We start from the raw sequence: 26,343 nt of genomic DNA, 5'->3' as shown, positions 1-26,343 counted from the left end.
GGAGGTCGTAATCAAAATTTTTGGACCTTTACCTTTGCGAGGGAGCGGAGCGACCGAGCGGGGGAGGGTGTGGGAGGGGGGTGTCACCCCCCCCCCCCCACGGTAGGGAGTTTTTGAATTTTATATCTTAAAGTGGGGCCATTTGGTGCATACAAAAGTGACTTTTTCGGCATGGCAGTGCGGCTCAGTAGAAATAAGGTATGGCATATTAAAACTAAGTTACGAAATTTACGAGGTTTTTGCCAATTTGCTGGAACACCACCTGGTCACTTTTTTTTTTCCTGCTGTATATAGGCTAGGGTAAAAAGCCTTCGAAAAACAAAAATGTTTTTTTTTACAAAAAGTGGACCTTTTGAAAAAATTTTTGGGGGGTCGTACGACCCTCCCGACCCCCCTTGCATACACCCATGGCGTGGATCTTATATCAGAAAGTCCTAATACTTGATTCTAATTCACATGATCTGGTCTAATCTTCAGCTGACAAAAAAAAAAAAAGAAGGTCCTCAGCTCACTCTCTCCCCTCCCATTTCCGGGTGTTATAAAAAAAAAAAAAAAAAAGGTCTTCAGAGAAAAAACATAACCTTACCGCCGCCATACTTCAAGATCTCTATCTATTTCTATTTTAGTGCCACTTACGTACTTCCGGGTTGAAAAAAGTGTGGGGGCTCAAAGTGATGACACCTTATGTATTCCTTTGTATGATGCACAAAAAGTGTGGGGGCCCCCACGGCCATGCTTTGAAGACCATATATGTTTTCCCCCTGGATGGTGGTCTCCAAAGAGTATCGAAGCGCTATAATATACAGTAGCTTCCATCTGATGATTCTCTTCGTGGTGGTATCCCTTGGCGCCGATCCCCACTAGTACCAGGCCCATTATATACCTACGTATAGTAAGCTGCTAGCTGCGCCTGTTAGTACACGAGAGGGCGACAAGGTGCACATCTCCTAAAAGTTGTCGTAAGTTCTGATACGTATTCGGTATTTGATTTTACATGTAAGTGAAAGTAATGACTTTGTCGGACAGTATACTACTGTACTTAGCTTTGCCTGATACCTCTGTTATGATAGTTTCGTGGCTCTGATTTTTCAAGCAAAGGCGGGGTTCTTTATGCTCTGCTTTTTCACCTGTTTCACGTATTGAGGTCCGGTATGCGGACCTTGTACCCGCCGTACCTGCCGCAGCATCCCCAGTGGCAAGTGGTGTCTCACTGTACACGTATGTGGGGTCGTCATAGGCGCTTCATCGCCGTACGTAGAGCGCGGCCATTGTGCAATCCGTCGAGAGAGGGCTCACTTCAGCATTTACATTAAAAATACTTTGATTCGGTCTCCGTTCGAAACTACTCACTAACGGAAGATGATGACTCAATATTTGACGTCATTAAAAAAGTTCAGAGTGGTTATCAAACATATTAAAACTAAATTCCAGAGGAGCAACACATACACGATCTCTCACAACAAATCAGAACGTTCCAAGCTGAACATTCACTTCACAATGCTCGATATTTTAACCATGTGTCGCTAACATGCATGAGTCGGTCCCATGGGACACACAGACAGGATCGTAATTAGCATCAGATTTCAACACATTTTCTTGACTTTTTCATATCTTAAGTTGCAATTTTTTGTGAAATGCGATCGTCTTTTTGACATCATTTAGGACATTTCTGACAATTATCTGTGGTTTCTGTTCATCCTACAGTTTTTTTGTTAATCATTTATGCCCCTTGCATTTGACCTTGTGTTACTGCTCAGGGCTATCGATTCACGCTTACGGCAAATCAAATAGATGGTCACCGCGCGCGGGCTCTGCTTCACACGCCCGACACGGGTTGTGCAGATATCATGCGGGCCCGCGGGGTAGCGGAGCGGGGCTGGGCGCTGCCGGGCCGGGCCGGGCCGGGCCGGGCGCGGGCAGGCAGAGGGAGGATGGATCAAAGGAGTGTGTCAATATTCGTTACACTACTTCCTATATTGTGCTACTGCCGTCACAAGCTTACAATCAATCAAACTTCCTTCAATTAAAAAAGACTGGATTGCACATTACACTATACAAGACTGCACAACTCTGTATGCAAGTGAAATCTACTTTGAAATCATAACTTCATTATTGCCATGCTGTTATCATTGTCATCACAATACAAGTGATATGTAGGTACCACTACCATCACTATCAAATTGAGACTGCAGAAAATTTACAGGAAAGCAGGAAATACTGGTAGCTGTCATTTGATTAATTTGTTTATCAATAGATACAGTGCAATATAATTTCATCTGGCAAAGGAGTATACCTAGTTCAAATTATTTGTTTGTTGCTGCACAGTATATTGTACATACATCTCAACTATGAACAGTTGAGTATGCTACAGATGTCATGTCATTTGATCCCATTGATTCTATGATTGTGTGGCAGAAGTATCTCAACAACGTATGAACAGTTGACTATGCTACAAATATCATGAATGTCATTTGAACCCATTGATTCTGTGATTGTTTGTGTGGTAGTAGTATCTCAACAACTTTTTACAGTTGGCTATGCTACAAATATCATGAATATGTCATTTTAACCAATTGATTCCGTGATTGTTTGTGTGTGGTAATAGTATCTCAACAACTTATGAACAGTTGACTATGCTACAAATATCATTTGAACCCATTGACTGTGATTGTTTGTGTGGTAGTAGCTTGCTAGAAGCAACTTTTGTTCAACACTGGGTACCCCACTATTTTCCTACCCCTATATAATATAGTGAACACCATCACCTTTCATTACTTTGGTCGCTGAATAAAAAGAAAAAAAAAACTTGACCTGACCAACTTTCATTGCATTAACTGCATGGTTTTGCAGCGCGAAAATCTGTACTTTCAACAAAGAACCAGGAAATTACATCTCTCTGTGCAACACTGATAAAAAAAGTATCTTTGATGAGCATGCACTGGATGGAAAGTCAATACATCACTATTTATAGCAGTAGCTAATACCAGTACTTTTTCAGGTCACGTCACATTATTATTGTGCATTTTGTCAAATTCATCAACAAAGATACAAAGTAAACAACCGCCGCATGCACTGTCACTTTAGACACAGATTATCACGTAACGTATCATGTCTATTTGATATAGAAATTATGTACCAGGTACTTTTTTTTTTTAATTTCATTTTTGGCACATGATATGCACCATGTATGGCAAGTATATTATTAGACATGTGTTGCAAATTGCCCGTAGCAACCTACACGTAGATCTATCAGCGTTGTTAGGGTCTAGTAGATATATTATTATCAAAATAAATACTATTAGGCCTACTAGTTTATATACAGGCTACACTCAATATAAGACAAGATATTGCAAAGCCAATGTGTAAATGCACGAATTAAAACCATAGGTTTGATATGTAGGCCGACTATTTTATTACTGATGATCCGATTTAAATTACGTCTAGACCTATAACAACGACAGACTGCTGTCTGACTAATGTAGCGATTGTTAGCACTCTAGCTGGCTACACATAGGAACATAGTCCTTTCTGGTCTATTTTTAATAATAAAAACTTATTGACCAATGAACCATGCAGTATAACATGCATTCTGCATGCAAACTAGCCTATAAACCAGCAAAATAGCACGACATAATGCAGCGGCCACAGGCATGCGCCAACTCCCAAAATGCACGTTCACGCATCGAACAATGGACGACGTGGGACCAAATCGCTGCGCCTACGCACAAGGGGGAAGCGCGAGCGCCACACCGATAGAAATAAAATTCTGCGGCTATTTTGTCAGGAAAGAATGTAATATTTTTTCCGCTAAAGAGAAAAAATGCAATACCAAGGGCAGTCTACTTGATCGTTATAACAGAAACAATAACTTGACACGAGATCATGAATATATCACCTCAATATAATAAAAATCTGACGCTGGCAACGCAACAGGTCATATTTCAGTAGCCTACAGGGTTCACGAAACCTTATTATACCCCTAAATCGGGAGGATGGGGCAATGAGCAAAAAACTGTAGGATGGAAGCCGACTGCATGAAACAGGTAGACATGACCTCTTTCATTCAAATTTAAAAGGAATAGATACAAAAAATTGTCAAAAAATTATTATTGACATGTTATTGATAGGCTATAAATAATTTGCATAAAGTCATATTTAATGCATAAAATTAGGGTTACAAAAATGTACACTTATATGGAAATTTTATTAAGATCTTGCAACTACGAATGTAGTGTTTTGAACATATGAATATGCATGAAGTGAGGAGACCTATACTTTCCACCCTTATTCTGTTTTTATTTTTCCAGTGGCCATTCAAAACAGGGGTAATTAAAAATGCAGAGCTCATCAGCGACGAATTGTTCATGTTGTCAAGTTCGATTACGTCATAATCAATATGGCGACGTACGTATATGCGCGCACCCTGAATACGTGTGTAAAGGTGCGTACAGACTGTAGCTGAACAGGGGACTACCTACCTACGTGCTTCGCAAATTTATGCACATATAATGGCTTGAGAATTCACTTCGCTTTGAGCTACACCCTGCAAGCCAAGGCTCACCTAGTACCCGTGCCCCTTCTCATCGTCCTAGCTCCCCAAGCTTTGTTTCTTTACATTAAATTTTTTTGCAGTTCATTTTTTTCTTCCAGTCATCCACTCCTCTTCTCTGCAAGTTCTCATTCTCTTCAATTTTCCACCTTCTTGTTCTTTGACCATAAGTTGAGATGGAGTTAGGAACTAAGAGGAATTAAAAGTTTATTTGATGAAAACTGGTTTTGAAATGGCTGAGGTATCCAAATCAGAGCAACAAAAAGGTGGGGCCCACCTTTTTATTGGGATCTCTTTGTTTTACTTTGTTTTTGGATATCTCAGGCACTTTAAAAAAAAATTTCATCTTTCATTTCCTCTTTAGTTGTATGCTCTTTACCATTCATAGAGTGGTTTCCAAGTATCTTGCAAAGAGTTAAAAAGTGAATCCTTCCCTCAGCCAATACTGTACCATGCCTTTAAACTAGACCATCCCTTTAAGACACAGACCTTGACAATAATTGAATGTGTATTGTTTGTAAATTGTGCAGTCAACAAACATGGGGGCGAGGTAATGGATGTTTTTGTGGTTCCTGCATGTTCAGGTTTTTTTTTTTCTTTGTGTGTGTCTGTCGGCCAAACACACCAATTTGAGCATTGTTTGGGAAACAAGGAATGTGTTTTAGAGATACTGTAGGAAGTATCTGTGCCGACAAGTTGATTCAGCAAGCTTCCAGTTATTCAATATTCAAATTTGTGTGGACTGACTCAAATGATGGAAAATGTGTCTTGAACTGTTTACTTCAGACTATTATTGATTAAGGCGAAATTTCGTTTGTACACAACCAAAGAAAACTATTTACCTTGCGTCACGCAAGATGAATAGTTTTCTTTGGTTGTGTACAAACAAAATTTTGCCTTAATTAGAGAATTACCAATCAGATGAACCTCTTCCAGGTTCAGTCTACTATGTTTAGTAAATGTTTCAATGTGTTGTATTTAAATATTTGGCTAGTGAGTTATGAGGGTAATAATTGCACGGTTGGAGACAAAAGTGGTTATAATTTGATGTAAATGATCTAAAGTCTCTCTTACAATCACAGACCTGGGGCCTGTTGCTTAAAACTTTGTACCTGAGAAAAACTCTGGCTGGTATTTATAATTTAACAGAATAGCATCATACTAACCATGAGTTTTCAGAAATTGCCAGAGTTTCTCTGAGGGTATAAGCATTTTATGCGACGGGCCCCTGATGTCTTTCATTTCATTGCATAACAATTCATGTAAAACTTTGTCTGGATGTGTAGGCCTACCAGAACTAGAACAACCCAGAATATTTAGTATTTGTGTTTCATTACTCAATGTACAAGATATACAATACAAGAGCAGGAATAATTTATATTTTAACCTGTTGAGGACGGTTTGATTTTGCTACAACACACATTTCCCATAAACACTTGCCCAAGCATACCGGTACTTGGGACTCGTCCTCAACAGGTTAAGTGAATGTTGTAGAGGAAGATGAATACTTAGGATGATGAAAGAAAGTTGATTTATTAAGTCTTCAAGAAAGTATTTGTACCCCATGTATGTTATTGCTTGATCTTTAGCAGGAAATGCATCGATACTAGTTTGCCAGAAACCTTGGAATACTTGGTTGTGGTTTCTAATTGCCTGTTTACTCAGGAGAGCCTTTCATAATGACAGTGAGAAATTGAACTGCCCAAAAGAAAACTTGTAACAATTCCATAAACAGTTGCTAAGCAACTGCAAAACTTGGTATCCAAAACATTAGCAATAAATCGAACACTGACCAATGATTTTTTCATCTCACCATGAAGTTTGCTGCATTGTGATTTACAACGAGAGAATCCTCAACTGGAGAAGATTGGTCACTTTTCTGTGGTCACATGATGTCCACTGGATATTTACTTGGCAGCATGCGATCATGTATGCTGTAGCTAGCTGGCCAGGATTTCGTCTCTGTGACCTGGTGCAAACTGCAAAGTGAAAATGCAATGCCAACGAGGTGGCAAAACCTTGCAAAATTTGTCTTGTATTGTAACATGTAGAATTTTCATTGCAGTGAGAATGACAAGAGAAAAGATTGCAAATTGTACTGTCTCCACACACTGTATTTCCCACTGAAAATGGATCTAGAGATATTTGTTGCTGTGATTTATTTAAGCAACAGATCTTGCAAACTATTGAGCTGTAATCATATGTAAGTTCAAAAGCCATGGCAATGGACAATTAGCCGTAGAAATAATGTTCCTAGTAACATGCATCCACAGTTGTGATAAATATTAACCCGCTGAGGACAGGCTGATTTTGCTACAGCACGCATTTCGCATAGACACTTGCCAGAGTATATACTCGGAACTTGTCCTCAACGGGTTAAGAAGGTAAAAATGTGCCACGTACAACAGACTGATAAGGAGCTTTAAATATGTAAAGTTCCAAGATTTGTGAGTGTTTTACCTCACGATGTGACAATATTTCAATTCTCATACAGATATCAGGGATATGGCTGTAATATCGTCAAGTACAGGTAGCGCACATGCACTGTTTCTTTTATAGAAATGTAGTATCACCAGACGATGGACTGGACTATTATGTTAGGCTATTTTTAAACACTGAAGGTCAGCAGAGTAGATCTATACATTTGATACACTTAAGAATGTATTTATAGGGGAACATGTATAATATGGAAAGTAGTTACAATGATGTTGCCTCACCGTTGTGGTGTTTAGCAGTATTATGACAATTTCAACTTCCTTGATTTATTTGCTTTCATGAGTGAAACTTATTGGTAACGGAGGCCTTTTCTAGAGTTTTTATGGACTTGTTGACAGTACATCCTATATACATGTATTTCATGCAAGTTTCCTTTTTACAAATTTAGCAATCATAGTGGGTGAGAAGAATGAAATTCAATGATTTATTGAACTTGTACAACATAAAGTAGCTATCGCAAGAACTTATCTGGCTATTTGCACGACACTTAAGGCTCAGAAGAACAGTATTGCTTGCTCAGTTAAATGTTGTACCAGTATTGAATTAAATCAAAGAGGGTACGATGCAGCATTGTGTCAGTGGATAAGTTAAAGGGTAACTTCGTTTACTTTAAAAAAAAGAGTTTTTCACAGTTGCCAAGAAATCTCAGATGAAATCATCTCTAGGATTTTTATTTTCAGCATAGTTTGATAGTGAGTGATTCTTTAAAACTCTCAGTGAAAAAGATTCAGCTAAAATGGCCATGACCGCAAATTTTGACTACCTTGAAGTCCATGAGACTGAATCAAGGCAGTCGAGTCCAGGGCCCCCCTGTGACTCTCCAGTACACCCAAGAAAGTCAGTAAGAGAGAAAGCAAGGGAGGGACGGAAAAGGAATTGCTCTTTGCTGCAAAGGACCTCCGAGAAGGAATCTTGTTGAAGCTAGCATTGGCTTCTGGCTTGAAGTATAAGATGGTAAAAAGTAATTTCTGAAAATTCTCATAAAGTGCCAAGAAATCCTATTGAAGCTCATTGCAATTGCCTTCTTTAGAATGATAAGGCAAGAAGGTGCCTTCTTTTAACTTGCCTAGGTACTGTGTTTAAGATAAGGAGGTGACAAGTGCCTCGTTGGAACTTTGCCAGTGGCCTTGTTCAGAAGGAGAGTGCAAGGAGGGGACTTCCCAGTGCTCTCCTGGGCACCTTGTTCAGATGAATAGGGCATTTCTTATATAACTGACTTTAAGGTGCCTTGTTTTGGACAGGAAGACCTGAAGGCAGTAACTTTTCAAAACTACCCTGGAATTAAAGAGGTGCCTTGTCAAGTTTTTAAAGTCCCCTTTTAATATCCTCTTCTTGCATAGATATAGCACTGAGGAGAATTTCAACACGTTGCCTTCTTGCCGCACACTTAGAACTTCCGTAAGTAATAACGTTGGCAACTCGCAGCTAATGGCAATCCTCAAGAGGCCCTGATGATCTCAATGCCCTCGACCTTCCCACGCTGAGCTGGAAGCGATATATCATTTCTAGGCAGAGACTGATCTGCACAAAGTTTTCACTGATCCGGAACCGGCAGTGAATGTGGGGAAGAGCGAGAGAACGAGGGAGAGAGGGATAGGAAAAAAGAAATCATTGGGAAGTTTTGATGCAGCCTGCACTTTGTACTTGTGGTCCACTTCTCATTTACTTCATGAGTTTAATAGTTCACCGGACATTCAAAGGGGCTGGTGTGATTGGAAGGGAGAATTATTGTATGTGCCTAATTCTTTGAAGTGTCACCATGCTTCTGTGATCACAGTATGGCTGCGATGAAGCGATATTGCTGACTGGTAAGCAGGGCCGGTGTACATGATTTTTGTCACTTGCTTCCATGACTGTATAAAGTTGGGGCGCCGTTTGTTATGTTGCTTTGATAGTGACACCATAAGCTGCAGTCATCTGCTATGCTGCATGAGCACATTATGAGTAGGGATGTTTACAGAGTGAACTGAAGATTTAGTCTAATGACTATTTTTATGCTGTTTTCAGTGCTATTCATATCTTCACAGCATTGGAAACAAAGTAATAATGCATGTTTCGCATGCATTATAGCCTTGAGAGGCTACTGATGGTGTAATTTATTTGACATAACTACAGATCGTGTTCTTTCAGTGGCGATAGCCTGTTGAGAACCGGCAGGCAATTAGTTACTAACACACACATGCATTTGAGCTCCTTGGCTATGTATTCAATGATTAAAGGGACTGTACAGTACTGGTTGAGGTGGGGATTCATGTTTTGAACATTCCTAAGTGAGATAATGAAAAGTCTCTTATGAAATATGAAAGAGCATGTAATTTTAAGAAGGATTTAACGTTTATTTGATGAAAATTGTTTTTCAAATGGCTGAGATATCCAAAAAACTGCTAATAATAAAAGGTGACATGCCACAACTTTATTAGGATCTCTTTGTTTCACCTTGTTTTTGGATATCTCGGCCATTTCAAAAGGAGTTTCATCGAATAAACTTGATACCCTTTAGAACTGCATGCTCTTTGACATCTCATAGAGTGGTTTCTCAATATCTAGCAAAACGTTATAAGCTAAATCCTCACCTCGACCAGAACTGTACACACCCTTTAAGCCTATGGTGATATCAGCATGACTTTAAAGGGACTGTACAGCAGTGGTTGAGGAGAGGATTCAGGTTTACATTTTTGGTGAGATAGTGAGAAATCTCTCATGAAATTTGAAAGAGCCTGTAATTTCAAGAAGGATTCAACGTTTATTTGATGAAAATTGGCCTTGAAATGGCTGAGATCTATAAAAAAAAAAAAAGTGATCCTAATAAAATTGACCGGCCGCGACTCTTATTAGTATCTCTTTGTTTTTCCTTGTTTTTAGATACTGTATCTCAATCATTTCCGATGTAAGATTTTCATCAAATAGACTTTTGATTCCCCTTAGAATTGTATGCTCTTTAACATTTCATATAGTGTTTTCTAAATATCTCGCAAAATGAATCCTCACCTCAGCCAGTACTGCACAGTCCCTTTAAAGGGGTCATCCAGGCTGAAGAACACTTGTTTTAAATATCTGTTTCTGCTTTAAAATCATATGCCAATGAAATATCCATAACATGACTATGATTTCTGGGGGGTGAAAACCAAGAAATAATTGATGGCATTCACAGATCGTATGGAGTACCAGGCATATAAATTCAGTGTGATACCTTTTAATATACTGTAAAACCAGGAATGTTCACGTGCATTTTAATTTCGCAAATTTCGCGAGCGCCAAGATTCGCAAAATTAAAATGCATGCGAAAGTTCTTGTCTACACTACTGTAAAAGTGGATATTTTCGCGCGACAAATTTTTTGCGCTTGGCCGGGTAAGAAGAGTTTTGCGTGTTTTTAATTCAGCGCAATCAAGATAGCAATTACTTGAACATATGGCACGCAAAAATATTCGCATGTTTTTATTTTCGCGCTAGCTTCTGGTTGCGCAAAGTGCACGAAAATTTCAACACCGCGAAAATTTCCACCTTTACAGTATATGCATTGAATGCCAGTGGCAGTTCGCGAAAATTTCATGCTGCAAGAAAAGCTGTCGGCTCCAGTTCGCGAAAAATTCATGCTGCGAATATATATCATGTTTTACAGTATCGAGTGGTGTGTCTGCCATATAGCAAAAGCAAAGTCCTTGCCTGGGATACCCTTTAATTCATGAACTCTACAGTCTTTGTTGAGGGTGAGGTGACTTTATGTGTCATTTGCTGTGAACAAGGACAGTGTATTGTACTCAACGTTGACTCCATAGCATTTATTGCCTTTCTGTTTTGTGTCTACTCATTATATCTGGTGTATTTTTTCCCCTTGTACTTCCTCTTTTTCCCAACCTACAAGTCAGTGGCATGTGATCTTACATGTAGATCCAAGATTATTAAAGGACAAGTTCACCTTCATAAACATAAGGATTGAGAGAATGCAGCAATATTAGTACAACACATCAGTGAAAGTTTGAGGAAAATTGGACAATCGATGCAAAAGTTATGAATTTTTAAAATGTTTGTGTTGGAACCGCTGGTTGAAGAGACTACTATAGCTTATGAGTCATATGCGTACAACAGTATTTAAAGAAAATGTGAAGAAAATTCAACATATTTTCATTTTTTTCGCATAATAAAAGAGCACTTGACTTGCCTCTTTCTAAGGGCAGGGGGAATAATATTACCCATAACATATGTCGGTAACGAATCAAGGGAATGTGTACTTTTTTCAAAAGATGAAACTTTGTGAAAATCCCTTTATATTTTCCTTATATTGTTGTACGCATGTGACATCTAAGTTATTCATACACTGCAGTAGTCTTCTCATCCAGCGGTTACTGCACAAAAACTTCAAAAATTCATAACTTTTGAATGGATTGTCCGATTTTCCACAAACTTTCAATGATGTGTTCTACTAATATTGCTACATTCTCTCAATCCTTATGTTTATGAGGGTGAACTTGTCCTTTTGCCTTAATCACTGTTTTTGTGAACTCCCCATAGGAGTTTGTGTTTTTAGAGTCTGTCAGTACCACAGTGTCGTACTGTAAAAAATGTGCATGATTGTAACTGTTAAGCAATAATTTTGAGCAATACACCTCTAACTTGTGTGCTCTGTCCATATTCTGAAGCTACACATTTTTTATTCACTCCATTGCAATTATTTTGCGTAATTTACATTCGTTTCATGATATCTTCATGATGCTAAGCATTCTCACAGGCAAGAGATTTGCTATATTGTTACTACATATTGAACATGTGACTGTTAAGGATTGCTTACAAAAGTTCTTCAAAAAAGGGAAAATATTGTCATGTTAACTTCCATAATTTGCATAATTCCTGTCACAATCTATATATGCTTGACTGATTGGCTGGCTCGTGGGCTGTGTCTTGCAGGACTGTAGTGATGTCGCAGACTTGTCCATCGTGGAAGCAGCCAGTGGAGTCCCTACAGCCCAGGAGCCACCTTGAGGAGAGGACACGGCGGGGGCGACAGCAGCCCGATGGCCTGGCGCAGTGGCAGAGAGTCGGTGGTTAGCGTGCTCAACTTCCCCACCAGCCTGCCTGTCTGCCAGCCGAGCCTCCAGCGAACCACCTCGGAGTCCTCCCTCTACTCCAGGGAGGGGCTGGAGAACATCAGTCAGTCCCACTGCTATGATTTCAGTGCCTGCTTTCTGTTCTAGCGTGCTTGCCTGTTCTTTGCCTTTCCTTTGTTTGTTTTTATTTGTTCTTGCCTGTGTGTTAGTGCCTTCATCCAATGCTTGCACATGTTTGCATTCTTTACCTCTTCAGTCGTATTACTCAGAATGTTTCGTTGTCTCCTTTGTTCAATGAACTCCAGAGGCAGGGTGATCAGAGGTATGCTAACAATTAGCACAGGGTAGAATCTAAAACCCACAGAAAGGAGGAATATGTGGCTAGACTGGGACCATGTGTGGTTATGGTAGGAGCTGATTTGATTTTAGGGAGTGGATTCAGTGGTGGGGGGGGGGGGAAGGGGTGATGGGGTGATGATTAGGTAGTACTTTGAGGACAGCGACTGAAATAGAGACTTATGACATTAAAGAATTTACTTCTTCCTTATCCAAAATAAGAAAATTTGGTTTTATATTATAGATGAAATTTAGTGCTTATTTCTGACATTTCATTTAGCATGATGGAAATATGCATTTAACCCCCCCCCCCCCCAGCAGTCTCCAGAGTATGCATTTTGTTGTGCATCTGTCTTTGGTAATATTTCTTCTGTGTGTTTGTTTTACCTGCAGAGGCCAGCAACCTGATAAAGGATAGTGAGGGGGTGGCAATGCAAGGCAAAAAGAGGAAGTAGGAAAGATAAGGGGGGAGTTTTGAAGGTGCAACTGAAGTAGAACAGATGAGATTAGATGACACTGTTGTAGACAAAGGCTGCGTTCATGCGAAACTAGAATTGCGTTTCTAAACGCGTTTAGTTGCTTAACATGTTTACTTGCGTTGCGTTCATGCGATCTGAAACGTGGAAAAAAGGGCGTTTTGAATCATGATTTTGCCAGAATCACAATCGCAGAAACCGCATGAATGCAACCGTGATTTCAATCATGATTCTGGACGTCATTGTGCGCTATGCCAGGCGCATGTGTGTCTCACGGGGTATCCCACAGCTTCTGGCTCTGTTCGCGCGCTTGTGTACGTCTTATGAATCGTGTGTTTCGGTACCATACCTGCGCTAGTTTGTTTACATCAACGCCATACACCGATTCTATGCTAGTATCTAGCTGTTTATTATAATAATACATGTATTACTCTCTGATTGAGTTGATGATATAATGGTTGCAGCTGTGTCTACCAAGGGAAACAATTGGAGAGACGAAGAATAAAGATTATTCCTCGATCTGTGGACAGAGCCTGAATGCCACAGCTTATTGGAAGGTATTCACCGAAATAAAAACATAAAGGCCTACAATAAACTGACTGATCAGTTGGCAGAAGGATTTAACAGGAGGTCGTCAGGCTCAAGTTGCAGAGACAAGGTAAAACTGCGCAGTGCGCTGCGCAATGGCAAAGGATGAGCTGAGCCAGAATCAGCGTTGCGCAAGCCCGCATGAATGCTCCTCCACGGAGACCGTGATTTGAAACGCCGTTCTGAATCATGATTCATGTTTGTGATTCTGGCTACGAAATCCGCATGAGCGCGCCCAAAGAGAGATAAATTGATGGACTCACAACTCAATGCACTGTGGGTAAGGTTTAATTCTAGGTTTATAAACATGGATGCATGCGAATGAGGTATTCAGGTGACCAGACAACAACAAAAAAAGCTACTGCAATCATTGCACCCATTTGTTGAACTTTACCTTTGTGATCGGGTAAGATTTTACAGTGATAACACATTAGAACAGATTTGTACAGAAACACAGAAATTTCTACAGAGCAGAAACTATAAAGACGGGATATTCAGTAACTTTGATTTCTGTGAAATATCTTGTTGGTATTAACCTGTTCAGGGTGGTATTTATACAAGTGATAGAAATTTGTAACTACATTCTAATAGGTGTGTACCTTAAGAGCAAAAACACTGAAATGGAAACAAGTTTATTTGTCATGTTTCATTTTCTGTTATTTTTTTTTTTTTTGTTGAGCTTGTGGCATGCTCTTTGGTATTTGCGGATTCACATGAACAGAAACTAGGTTTGCACCTTGGGCATGGCGTATTAGATTTCTGCATATACCACAACCATGAAGGCGCAGTATTATATTATATTTATGCCACTGCAATAAAGTCAAAGCACACAATTTTAAACATAGCTGGTCTACCATCTTGATGTCAAACATGTTAATCATTAATGTTTATTGACTGCTCTATATATTTAGCACATGGCACCATCACATCCATGTATCAAGAAGACTTTGGTCCAAATATCATTTGCCCTCAAAATTGGCCATAGAAAATCATTTAACCCATTACGTCCTAGATACTACATTTCTCTGTGCACAGATGCTCCATCTTTTTACTAGTATGTTTGTTTTTGTTTTTGTTTTACTATTGATGGTGTTGTTCGTGAGGTGCAGTAGATATAATTTTGCATTTGAGGCTTAATTTTGGATTATATTCCACATACTAAGAATCTTGCTATAGGATTGGTCAAGAGCTGATCACGTGATAAAGCGTCGTTTTGCCCATCATTGTTTTGTCATAAGTACGCGCACGCGTCTAAAGTAAACTACGTAGCCTAAGCCCTGAGGATACCTAAAGACAGCTAAAATGGTTTCAGATGTGGAATAAAATGGGAATTTCTAGGACCCTAGATGTGGAATATAAAGCAAATAATCAACTTTTAGTTTCAGGCAATGAGACAAACTATCACTTCCTCGGCGATCTGAATGTGTACGTTATCTTTCCTCCGCTGCGCTTTGGAAAGATAGCTACATCCAGATCGCCTCGGAAGTGATAGGTTTGTCCCATCACTTTCACCAATGTTGATTATTTGCTTAATATCTGATTATTCATATTACTTTTTTATTGCAGAATATTTGGAAGACTCTCAATTCCTAGCTTTATATAAAAATTATGATTCTTACATTGGCAACATAAGTTAGAAGATTAAAGCTGTTGTTTGTTGCTCAAATTAGCAATTTTTGTGTGCATTTTTGCTGACTTTGCACAGATTTTAGGAATGCAACCTGTTCCATCTCGTCTTTTACCAATACATTTCACATACTTGCATGAAATACCTAAATCACAGCGATAAGTTTTCATTGCAGTTTTTCTTATCTGGGGATCTGATTCCATTCAGCTCTTTTAGATCTCTTATAATTTCCAATGATGTTTCTGGCATATTCCAGTCACATTTAGATGAAAAAATATGTCTGCGTAAAGTAGTCCCAAGTATTGGTAGTGTGATTATCTCTTTAAGTGCAACGTTCGCATGCCTGGCTCAGGCCATGGCATGCCAGCTTCACATATTCTGCTCAAACGCACAAACTCACCCAAACCACTGCCGCAGTACAGTGAAAGCATTTCACTCGATTCCATTCCTGTCACATGTAGCTTGCATTTTTTGTGGTGATTGACTATCAAGGGGTGTTCCTTACTGGATTTGTGAGTAAATTCTAAGTTTCTGTCACTGTTTCGTGTGCCTCTACAATGATATGCACGTAGCTACAGGGAATTTGAAAGAAAAGCAATCATAGATTTTCATACAAATTACAGTGTATATCAAAGCAAAGCTTAGCATTTTCTCAACAACTTTGCTCATTACATGTCCAGGATAACACAAATCTTTAAAAGTTACATAGATTTGAAAAACAGAATGTTTTCCCAAAGCACGACTACTGTAAAACACAATATTTTCGCAGCATGTAATTTTCGCGAATTGGAGCCGACGGCCTTTTTTTGCGGCATGAAATTTTCGTGGGTTGCCTCTAACATTCAATGTGTATAGTGTAGACAAGAATTTTCACATGCATTTTAATTTTGTGAATCTTGGCTCTTGCGAAATTTGCGAAATTAAAATGAACGCGAACTTTCCTCGTTTTACAGTATGTTGCTGTTTCAGAATAATTTGGCACGCTGGGGGCTTACACCATGTCACATAAAGAGTTATGTTGACTAGCAGTGCCAGGCTGACTGCAAAAAATGCCTTCACGAGGATTGTTCCATAAATTGAGAGAGCTGTCTTTACCACTAACAGCTGGGATTGCATTTTATATCTTATCAAAAGTATTTTAAAAGAAGCAGCTCAAATAGGGTAAAAATAAAATGCTTCTCATCAAGTCTTAGAAGAAAAGGTCATTAGCATGCAGTGAGGTATTCAGAGATATACCTGACTTGTTGACTTTCGATGAGTTATCTGGTTTGTCAAAAACATGAGTGGGCCTACTGGTACATGTATCTATATTTAAACAGAGATTCATTACTAAATCAGTAAATGTAATCATATCATAGAAGATAAGGATATGCATCATAGTGCCTAGACCAAGAATTTCACCAGGATACAGCATTGCCTTAAATGGGCTGAAAGTATCCTTTGCATCCATTCATAAACAAACTTATTATTACAGTGGAATTTCAGGATTAAAAACCTGCTCAAGTGCTGTCATTATATTAACAAGATGTGTTTCATTGTCAGTGCTTTTGATTGATATCTTACATGCTGTGAAATAATAAACAGCCCTGTGAATGAATGTTTACTGGACAAACATCCGTTTCTGACATCCATCTGTCTCAAAATTTTTATACTTCAATTTGTTATTTTTTTTCCATAAAGATTTGCTAATTAGGGAATTTTCTTTAAATCTGAGAGGGCATCCCCTCTTATACTCGCTCGTGGCAATGAAACATGCTGGTGTGTCTCCCACTTAGTTGAGAGTATAAAGTGAAAGGAGCAAAGGTCGGTGAAAGTTTCCTTTGAATCTGTACATCCATACATTCACCCTGGGTCCTGTCCTTCAAATGTTTGCCTTCCCTTTTTTTTTTTGTTTTCTCTGATTCAAGCAACACTTGGTCTTTTTTTTTATGGGGGATGTGAAGCTTTTTACCCACGCCGATGGAAATCGGCAGGGTTATGTAAAGGGCTCCGTATGTTTGTTTGTTTGTTTACGTACAAGATAACAAGAGAATGGGTGAACGGATTTGCACCAAATGTTCGAGGAATGTTTGGATAGTGACAGGAAAGAATCGATTAGATTTTGGTGATAATCGGTTGACCCCTGCAAATTCTGTGTGACCTTGTAGTTTTGTCCCCATAGTATAGTATGATGCACATTTTCCGCTACCATACAAATCAGAACTCCCAGACGACGGACTTTGCTGCTCAAATGTTTGTAAGAATTCTGAAATTTATGTTTATTTGAGGGACTAGTCGTCCTGAATTTGTAAAGATTTTGTGAAAGTTCGCTTTCTGTTGTTCCAAAATGGCCAGTATTTGATGATTTTTCATATTAATATTGATTCTTTTTTTTTGTTGGAGGAACAATCCAGAAAAATTTTGCTCGGTCTCAGTCACACTGCAGTGTGTATGCTTCCATTTCGTAGTGCACATTCTATGTGACCTTGTAGTTTTGACCCCATCGTATAGTATTGCAACTACTCTGTAGTCACTAGTGCCGCTAAGGCGTGGGTCTGCCACCTTTGACGGCCCCTCTAGTTTTGTTTGTGATTGGAATTGGCATGAAAGTTAAATAGCACTTTATCTTCAATTTACCTTTTTTTTTATATTAAAAGGAGTGAAATCAGGCAACAGAGAGTGTAGAAGGATTCATTAAAAACTTAGGCATGAAAGGAGAAAGTCTAACCTACTGTGCATACCTCTTGAAATGATAAAGAAAAATCCCTGACCAGACCATTCCAAGTGAAAATATCTACTCAGCACTTTAGCATATTTGTGTTGGTGAGAGTAGAAACACTTATGACTTGCAATTAATTGCTATCACTCCATCTGAAGTAGATCCTTAAATATTGTTTCCACTTGCTCATGTTTGAATATACTGTGCATGTATGCCATGCCAAAGGATTTGAAAAATGTTGTATTAAATGCCTTATGAAATACTTTCATCATTATTGTCTTTGAATAGGAGTGATCATAATTTTCAACTTCTTGTGCATCAGTGATGAATTTGCACTGACTGATTACAAACTGCTGTTTTATTGCGCGAGTCGAGGAATTTTGTTTTCTGATTACAAAACTGTAGCAATAAAGTTGAAAAAGTGAGAGCTGTTTTAGTTTGACATTCTGTTTTTTATTTCTATTATCTGATGCTAGGAATTATGATCTTCAGGTGTAAGTTTCTTCAATTTGTCTCCCTCTACAAATTTGTAGAAACTTGAAATTTGAAGAAACTTACACCTGACCCCCCCCCCCCCCCCCGAATGATATCTTTCTTTCATTTGATTATGATCTTGTAAGTAAACAATTGCGATCGGGTTTTACCTTAATTATTATATTCCTCCTTTCAGACCAGTTAGTTTGGTAGCATTATTAAACCTATTCATATATGGTTTCCAATCCAGTCACCCAACATGGCAAGTGTGACTATAACTTCCAAAAAGATATATGCTGTCTAAATATAGATATTAAATTGATAATACATCTGACATAAGAAGTTGGCCACAAAATTGATTTTTATTTGATTTTTATTTCATAATTATATCCAAATTGCAGTTAATAATAGTTATATATTTAACAAACTAACAATAGACATTTTAAGATAATGAAGTAAATTAATTGAAAAATACATTTTGTGAATAATTTAGTGCTATGAGAGGCCCAAGCACATTCACACACAGCACAATACACTTTGCAAAATTATTGGCACAATATTTTCCACTTTGTTTTCTTGTTTCCCCTGTCTTCAGTACTCCATTCCCAGGCTGTTATCATTTCAGGCATATTCAATTTCCAGTCTGCTGAGTTTTTCCCTTTGTAAATATTCCTTTTATTCATGATGTTAGTCTTTGCTGATAGCAAATTTGCAAGTTATATTTACAATTTGTTCTGCTGTTAATAATGTTGCAAAATAATCATCAACTATCTTATTTTGTGCTGAAATGTTGAAAAATGCAAAAATAAAACCGACCAACCAAACAATCAAATGAACGGGTATGATATACCAAACAATCACACAAGTACATGCATGCATTATCCGTGTATGTAAACTCACTTCAGATTCATTAGAAACATTGAATAATGTGATTTCAGCCAACAAACTGTGCCCCCTGTGGCCTTTCGAACTGCTGGACAACCTCCAAGCTTCCTCTCTGAGCCCAGCCAGCTGAAGAGGCTCTGTCTGTTTAACTTTGGATAGAGTCATCGTTCAGTCACACGACTCTTTAAAAGTTTTTCCTGCTGCGAGATTTATTGCATCAGATGGCAGAGCAATAAGGGTTAGAAAATTCCCCAAAATAGCTCAAGACTTGGCACATCCCTATAAAAGAGTGTCATCAATTATTACGGTATGATTCATATTAAGCGCATTTTTTTTTTGTAAGTCACGGATCATTGACTGGTAGGAAGCATACCAGGTGCCAGCGGTGAAGTTTGTAATTTGTTCGTAGTCATGAGAAATTTATCAAATGTACATAATTATATTCCATCGCATATATTCCATCAGTCATTTCATTCTCTTATTTTATGCTCTCCCTGTATGCACTAATGGTGTTGTGAGTACTGATTTTTTGTTGTTGTTGTTGTTGAATATTAACGACTCGTAATAACACTAATTGATCATACAGTCTGTTTTTTCTCAGAGAGTAATGGCAAAAAAGAAAACTTCCATAAAGTATCGGTGGTCATTCTCGGAGCTTTGGTCAACACATCTGGTCTCAATTTCACAAAAATGTTGATATAATAGCAACTCTTGCTGGAATGGCAGTTGTCATGGTGATGACAAGAATCCAGCTTCCTGATTGGCTTTTGCTGTGGGAAATTGCCATTCCAGCAAGAGTTGCTATCCTGATATCTTTAATGGAATGGGGGCCCTAATGTGAATTCTTCCTTGACCATTGTGATAAGTAAGTGAATTGCCATTGAATAGGCACCAGGCAAGCCATAACTCTCTATATCTTATTTTCACCCTGGTAGTCATGATACCAAATAAATGAGGTCCACTCCAAGGAGGCTTAACTTTATAAGTTAACTTTGTAAGACTTTAAAGGAATCGTATAGTTTTGGTTGAGACCTAATTTCAGGTCTCTAACATTTTTTAGGAGATAATGAGAAACCTCTCATAAAATATGAAAGAGCATGTAATTCCATGAGGAATTCAACATTTTTTTTTTTTTTGATGAAAATTGGTTTTGAAATGGCTGAGATATCCAAAACAGAGCGATTCTAAAAAAAAGTGAGGGACCCACACTTTTTGTACGATCGCCTTGTTTTACTTTGTTCTCTGATGTTTCAGTCATTCCAAACCCGATTTTCATCAAATAAACTTTGAATTCCTCTTAGAATGGTATTCTCTGTACTATTTCATTTCACAGTGTTTTCTTGGTATCTTGCAAAAAGTTAAAAGCCCGATTCTCATCTTCACCAATACTGTACCATCCCTTTAAGGGTCCATGTAAGTGCTCTCCTTGACTTCCAGTTTATCAACTCTTCGCATTGAATTTCTGTTTGAAGGTACAAAAGGTCAATACTCATATCCGCAAGATTTTGTGTGGCATATTTGTCAATAGCTTGATGATCAGGGACTCCCCCACATAGTGTCAATAGTTAGCAGCTAGCGTGAATACCATTTGAGTGAGGTCATAGTTGTGAAGCTTGACCCCTGTGATGGCTAAGTAACAAGTATTCTTGACCAATAGCAGCTGAACTGTCGGCTCCATGATAAAAAAGAAAGAAAATAAATGACATAGATTTCTTCATGGGACTGTGTGATCTGTAGGAAACGCTGATCACTGCAAGATAAATACACTTAACATATGGATTTTTTTTTTTATTTTTATTTTTTTGAACTTATGTCGGTTGATAAAAACCATTCATGATCAGTATGAATCTTATCATTGAGGGTAAGAATCAGGTAAACAAGCTCTTTGTTAAAGGAGCAATATACCTCACTGCATGATGTTATCATCAGTGTTTTATTGTATACAGGTATAATGTCATTCATACCATATACGTGGTATATTTCATGTTTTAATGAGTATCATAAGTCCAGTGATACTTGTGGTACGTTGTAACTCTATGTAACATAAATGTGCTGTATATCATCTCTGAGATGGGAAATCATCAAATTTTCTTCTGAAACAGACAATACACATTCCTGGATTGTCTTACTAGGTAGTGAGGTAATGAATTCCCATGAATGTTGGCCCATTGTATCAAACTGATATTATCCAAACAAGACTAGAAGAGACTTGCCAGGAGTGGAAACGTCAAGAGTTTTGAATACCATTTGAATGTTAGTAAGGGAAAACATTAAAGTATAACATGGAGGAAATCACCTGAAACTAAATCAATAATAAAACTAATGAATTGTAAAAGTTGACATTTTCATGGGATCGAAATTTTCTTACATTCTTACTACATGAAACTAGCTTGAAAATAAAAGTGGGCAAAGTTTGGGATTGTATATAATATGTTAATAACATTTTACACCTTTGATTTCATGTAGTTTTCTTCATGTTCTCTAGTCCTGTAGCATGAGTGAATTTGCTGTCTTAATGCAGACCAGATACCTTTTACTGTTGTATGTACTGTCAAAACCTTTAATCAGCCTAGCTGCGATGAGCTGTTTGAAGTGCCCACTTAATTGTTGTGACTGTCTGCAAAACTTGAAAATGTGTGAAATTCATCTTACCCAGCATTTCATTAAAAAAAGAAATTTACAGCAATGCCACATTTCATTTGTAAGGAGTGAAAGTTAAAGAACAAAGCTTTGGATGGAGTGAAGTTGTAAGATTTTTAGACATTAATTGAGTATTTTCGAAACATAACCAGGGTTAAATCATGGAACCACTGGTAGCTTTATGGTTAGATATCCTTAATCTCAAGACTTTATTGAGGTTGTGAAATGACATACTTAGTGCAATTAATTTCAAGAGACTACCGTCAATGGGCTTGCTCTCTCTTCTTAAGGGTATATAAAAACTATACCACCGGAAATATTGATATTGTCAATGACGGTAATTAAAGCAATTTTTTGAAGTGTTGATGTGTGGTTTGAGGCTTCTTTAAGTCAAAATTGGGTAGAAAAGTTGCTGTAAATGTGCTGACGGACTGCAAAATATTTTCCATCTTCATATTAGCCTTACTTCATTCAAGCTCTGGATGCATTATAATGCATTTTATGGTCCAATTAGCCAATGTATTATGTGCTCCTGTGTTAAGTGTGGACATAGTCTCTTTGACCTATTGGCTGAGATAGTGGATAGAATGACATCGAATAGCTATAAGCTTTTATTTTCATTGAAATTGTTGTGTGATATAGGTAGGGCCTAGTGGATTAAGGCTCTGAATTTGTACACATGCTCCTGGGTTCAAATGCTGAATTACACACGGATGTCCGTCCTATTAAGTATAGGCCTACAAATAGATACCTGGTACTGGTAGGGTGATGATAATGGCAGGGCCCTCTCAAATAGCACTGTTGATACTGAAGAGGTTATATGGGGTGAATAAGACCATATTATTACCATGATCATGATTATGGTCATGATCATGATCATTATTATTATCATCATTATCATTATCAATATCATAATCGTCATAATCAGTATCTTATCATTTTCATTTTCATTTTTCATTTTTGTAAATTGATGTCGTTCTCTATTGATCATTACTTTCAATATCATTATCACCATTATCATCGTCATTATCATCATCGTCGTCGTCATTATCATCATCATCATCATCGTCGTCATCATCGTCATTGTCATTATCATCGTCATCATAATCGCCGTCATTATCATCGTCATCTTCGTCATTATCGTCGTCATCATCATCATCATCATTATTATTATTATTATTATTATTACCATTATTCAAGTTCCATAATGTTTGGTGATTAGATTCTGCCACTGTCAGCCAGAATAAAAGAATATAATGTGTTAAACAACAAGGAAGAAAAAATGGGGTTGGGAACTCGTATAAGGAGGTAATTCCTAGGGACATAATGTTTCCTATGCAAAAGCAATGACAGTCTACTCAGCCACAAAAGAGCTTCAAATCACACTTGAAAATATGCTCTGACATTGTTGAGCGTGAATTTACGACCTTGACTCGACATTATGGTAAATTTCTGAGATCACATTACTATGAGGGCAAAGATGACAATACGGTATTTGCGCATACCACAAAACCATTATCGGTTAGCCCTACCCACCCCCCCCCCCCCTTCAGGGTGGTATTCCCCCTCAGTATTGACTGAGGGTTTTTTACAGCCCAAGTTGATTGGTGAAGAGACACGCGATGCCTAGAAACTCGCTTCATGCTGGTATCGCAATAATTCATAAGTTTTAAAGCAAAAATATGTGCCATGCTTTCACCAAAAGACATTTCTCAACTCAAAAGCAGACAATAGGCCTATACAGGTTTTTCAATGTTTTCCACTTAAGTTTTGATCAGGTTAGAGTACCTGTTTGTTAAATGTCGGGGTCTGACCTCTGAAACACAATTGCAGAGGTAATGGAGCTTAGAATGACCTCATAGTTCCACTATGGTGCATGCATGTGCAGACTTCTCTTTGTATGCAAGCACAACAGGAGTTGTGTATTTGATTGACACTCATGGAGAATTGATCTAAATGTCATTTGCACTAGTTGTTGGCCAAATGATTCATTTCAGTGTGTAAATACGCTGTAGCTCTCGTCATAATATGCACTCTAAAAACCAACTGGTAATTAAGAATGAGGTCTGAATACATTCTGAAAACTCTCTATGAGTCACTAACAGTAGATATGCATACATGTTTGAAAAAATTGTTAGCTTAGTTACCTTTTTTTTTTTTACCGGCCTGGAGGGGAAAAATGTAGTGCAAAAGCGTATAAATGGGCAGATTGGCTTGTCTGCTCATAAACCTTGATTTACTTAGTTCTTGTTTATTCATCATAAGCTTTCATTGGAATTTCCTAATCAAAGGGAATGTGTGTGCTTAAAAAAATCCCTTTTTACCACAGACTAGTTTCTAGTATAGATGGTGCACTTTCAATATACCCCTAATCATTATTTGATGCAGCTCACACATTTAGATGCAGGACCACATCTTTCATTGACTGCAAATTTGTCTATTGATGACTGCCACCTAAGCATTCTTAAAGGGATGGTGTAATTTTGGTTGAGATGGGGCTTCAGGTTTCCGACCCTTTTTTGAGATAATGAGAAACCTCCTATAAAATGTTAAATAGCATACAATTCTAAGAGGAAATCAAAGTATATTACCCTGATGAAAAGTGGTTTTGAAATAGCTGAGATATCCAAAAACAAAAGGGCCCCAATAGAAGGTGGGACCCACCTTTTATTAGGACCACTTTGTTTTACTTTGGTTTTGGATATCTCGGCCATTTCAAGACAGATTTTCATCCACACAAATTCCTCCACAGCAATTCCTCTTAGGATTGTATGTTCTTTAACATTTCATAAGTGGTTTGTAACTGTCTTGCAAAAAGGTATAATCTGAATCCCCATCTCAACCAAAACTATACTATCCCTTTATGTGGCTGAAATGCCCTGCTAAGCATTACCTTCACTGTTGCCATCAGTATTGCCTGAACTTTACCACCACTGACACCTCAAGAATTACCACTTTCTGCCACCAATATATTTTCCATCAAACCATAAAATGCTAAAATTGCTTTGATAATCACCCAGACTGTTACAACACTTACCATCACTGGTGCTATGACTGCAACTGATATGACTACTACACTACTCCTAACCAGCAATACCAAAGCTGTTTGGTGGTCACTTTCATTGATTGGGTACAACCATCACTACCACCTTTACTACTGCGTTTATACATGTATACTGATAACAATAATTGCTTCTGCTGTACAAATACAATTGTATGTCGGTTGTTATTTTGTCTTGACAGTTGAGAGTTAATGCCCATTTGAAGGGCCAAAATGTTTTTAAAAAATTTGTATGTATTTTGTTTTTCTGTCTCCCAAGGCTGATTGGTTTAGTGCATGACAATAAGTTTGAGCTCGACTTTGCAACACATCAGGACGGATTTTGGGAGCACTGCGAGACAAAACTGCACAAAGACTGCTCTAGTTCCCCTCCGGCTGCCCTCGGAAAAACAAGGATATCACAGCGGGTAAAAAGGTTGGAAAGAGATAGGCTGTTGTACGAGGAGTCCAGGCGAAGCTGAGAAACCCTGCATGACTGTAAACGTAGCACTTCCCTCAGATTGAGGCGTAAGCAGCTCAAATGATGGACAAAACATAAAAATTGCGTGTTTGACTATAACGTAAAGTAGTGAACAGTGCCACCGAGCTGAGAGACTAGCAAGGCCGATCGAGGGCGTGGATGCATACAGGAGCCCTCCACCTCCCCGCATCCTTGAGGCGTCACATCAGCTGCTGCCCAGAAAACTGATCTGGATGGAGCCAAATGTACCTGAAGAATTGCATCAGATAGGTAAACACACTTGCCACCTTTAAAGGGATAGTATAGTTTTGGTTGAGACCTTATTTCAGGTTTCTAACATTTTTGGATGAGATAATGAGAAACCTCTTATGAAATGTGAAAGAGCTTTTAATTCTATGAGGAATTCAACGTTTATTTGACGAATATTGGTTTTGAAATGGCTGAGATATCCAAAACAGAGCGATTCTAATGAAGTGTGGGACCCCCACTTTATTATGATCGCTTTGTTTTACTTTGTTTTTGGATGTTTCAGTCATTCCAAACCCTATTTTCATCAAATAAATTTTGAATTCCTCTTAAAATGGTATGCTCTGTACTATATCATACGTGTTTTCTTGGTATCTCGCAAAAATTTAAAAGCCCAATTCTCATTTCCACCAATACTGTACCATCCCTTTAAGCATTCTTTGGTGACTGCTGATTGGTGGAGAGCTAGTCACATGTCAGAGATATTGATTTTTATTTTTTCTTTTAATATTTTTATTATTATTATTTTTTTTTTGTTGCTGTTACGGTGGTATTAGCTATTTTTAAAAAGCAGGTTTTGCCTTATGAATTAATTGTTGATGCCTGGTGTTAGTCATGTTTCTGTACTATGACTTCTGAAACTGTATCCAGACCTGGGAAAAGTAGCCATCTTATCGACAGACATTAAATCATATATCTTTAACAAAGGAAAATTCTAGAAATTCCATCACTGATATAACCACTTTATTTCACCTGTATGCCT

The 26,343-nt window shown here is 38.1% G+C and overlaps 1 protein-coding gene across 1 annotated transcript in view; it reads left to right on the top strand.

The window, feature by feature from the left end:
• The first annotated feature begins 11,955 nt into the window (after positions 1-11,955).
• Positions 11,956-26,343, top strand: part of LOC140241788 (SH3 domain-binding protein 2-like) — a 50,929-nt gene continuing 36,541 nt past the window's right edge. Inside the window, exon 1 of the mRNA XM_072321538.1 lies at positions 11,956-12,192. Coding sequence (XP_072177639.1) covers positions 12,057-12,192 — 136 coding nt within the window. The 5' untranslated portion in view covers positions 11,956-12,056. The remainder of the gene's footprint in view (positions 12,193-26,343) is intronic.

The sequence above is a fragment of the Diadema setosum genome, chromosome 18 (assembly GCF_964275005.1).
Source record: "Diadema setosum chromosome 18, eeDiaSeto1, whole genome shotgun sequence".
Taxonomy (NCBI): domain Eukaryota; kingdom Metazoa; phylum Echinodermata; class Echinoidea; order Diadematoida; family Diadematidae; genus Diadema; species Diadema setosum.
Note: the sequence above shows the minus strand (reverse complement) of the source record. Positions and strands in the feature narration are given on the sequence as shown.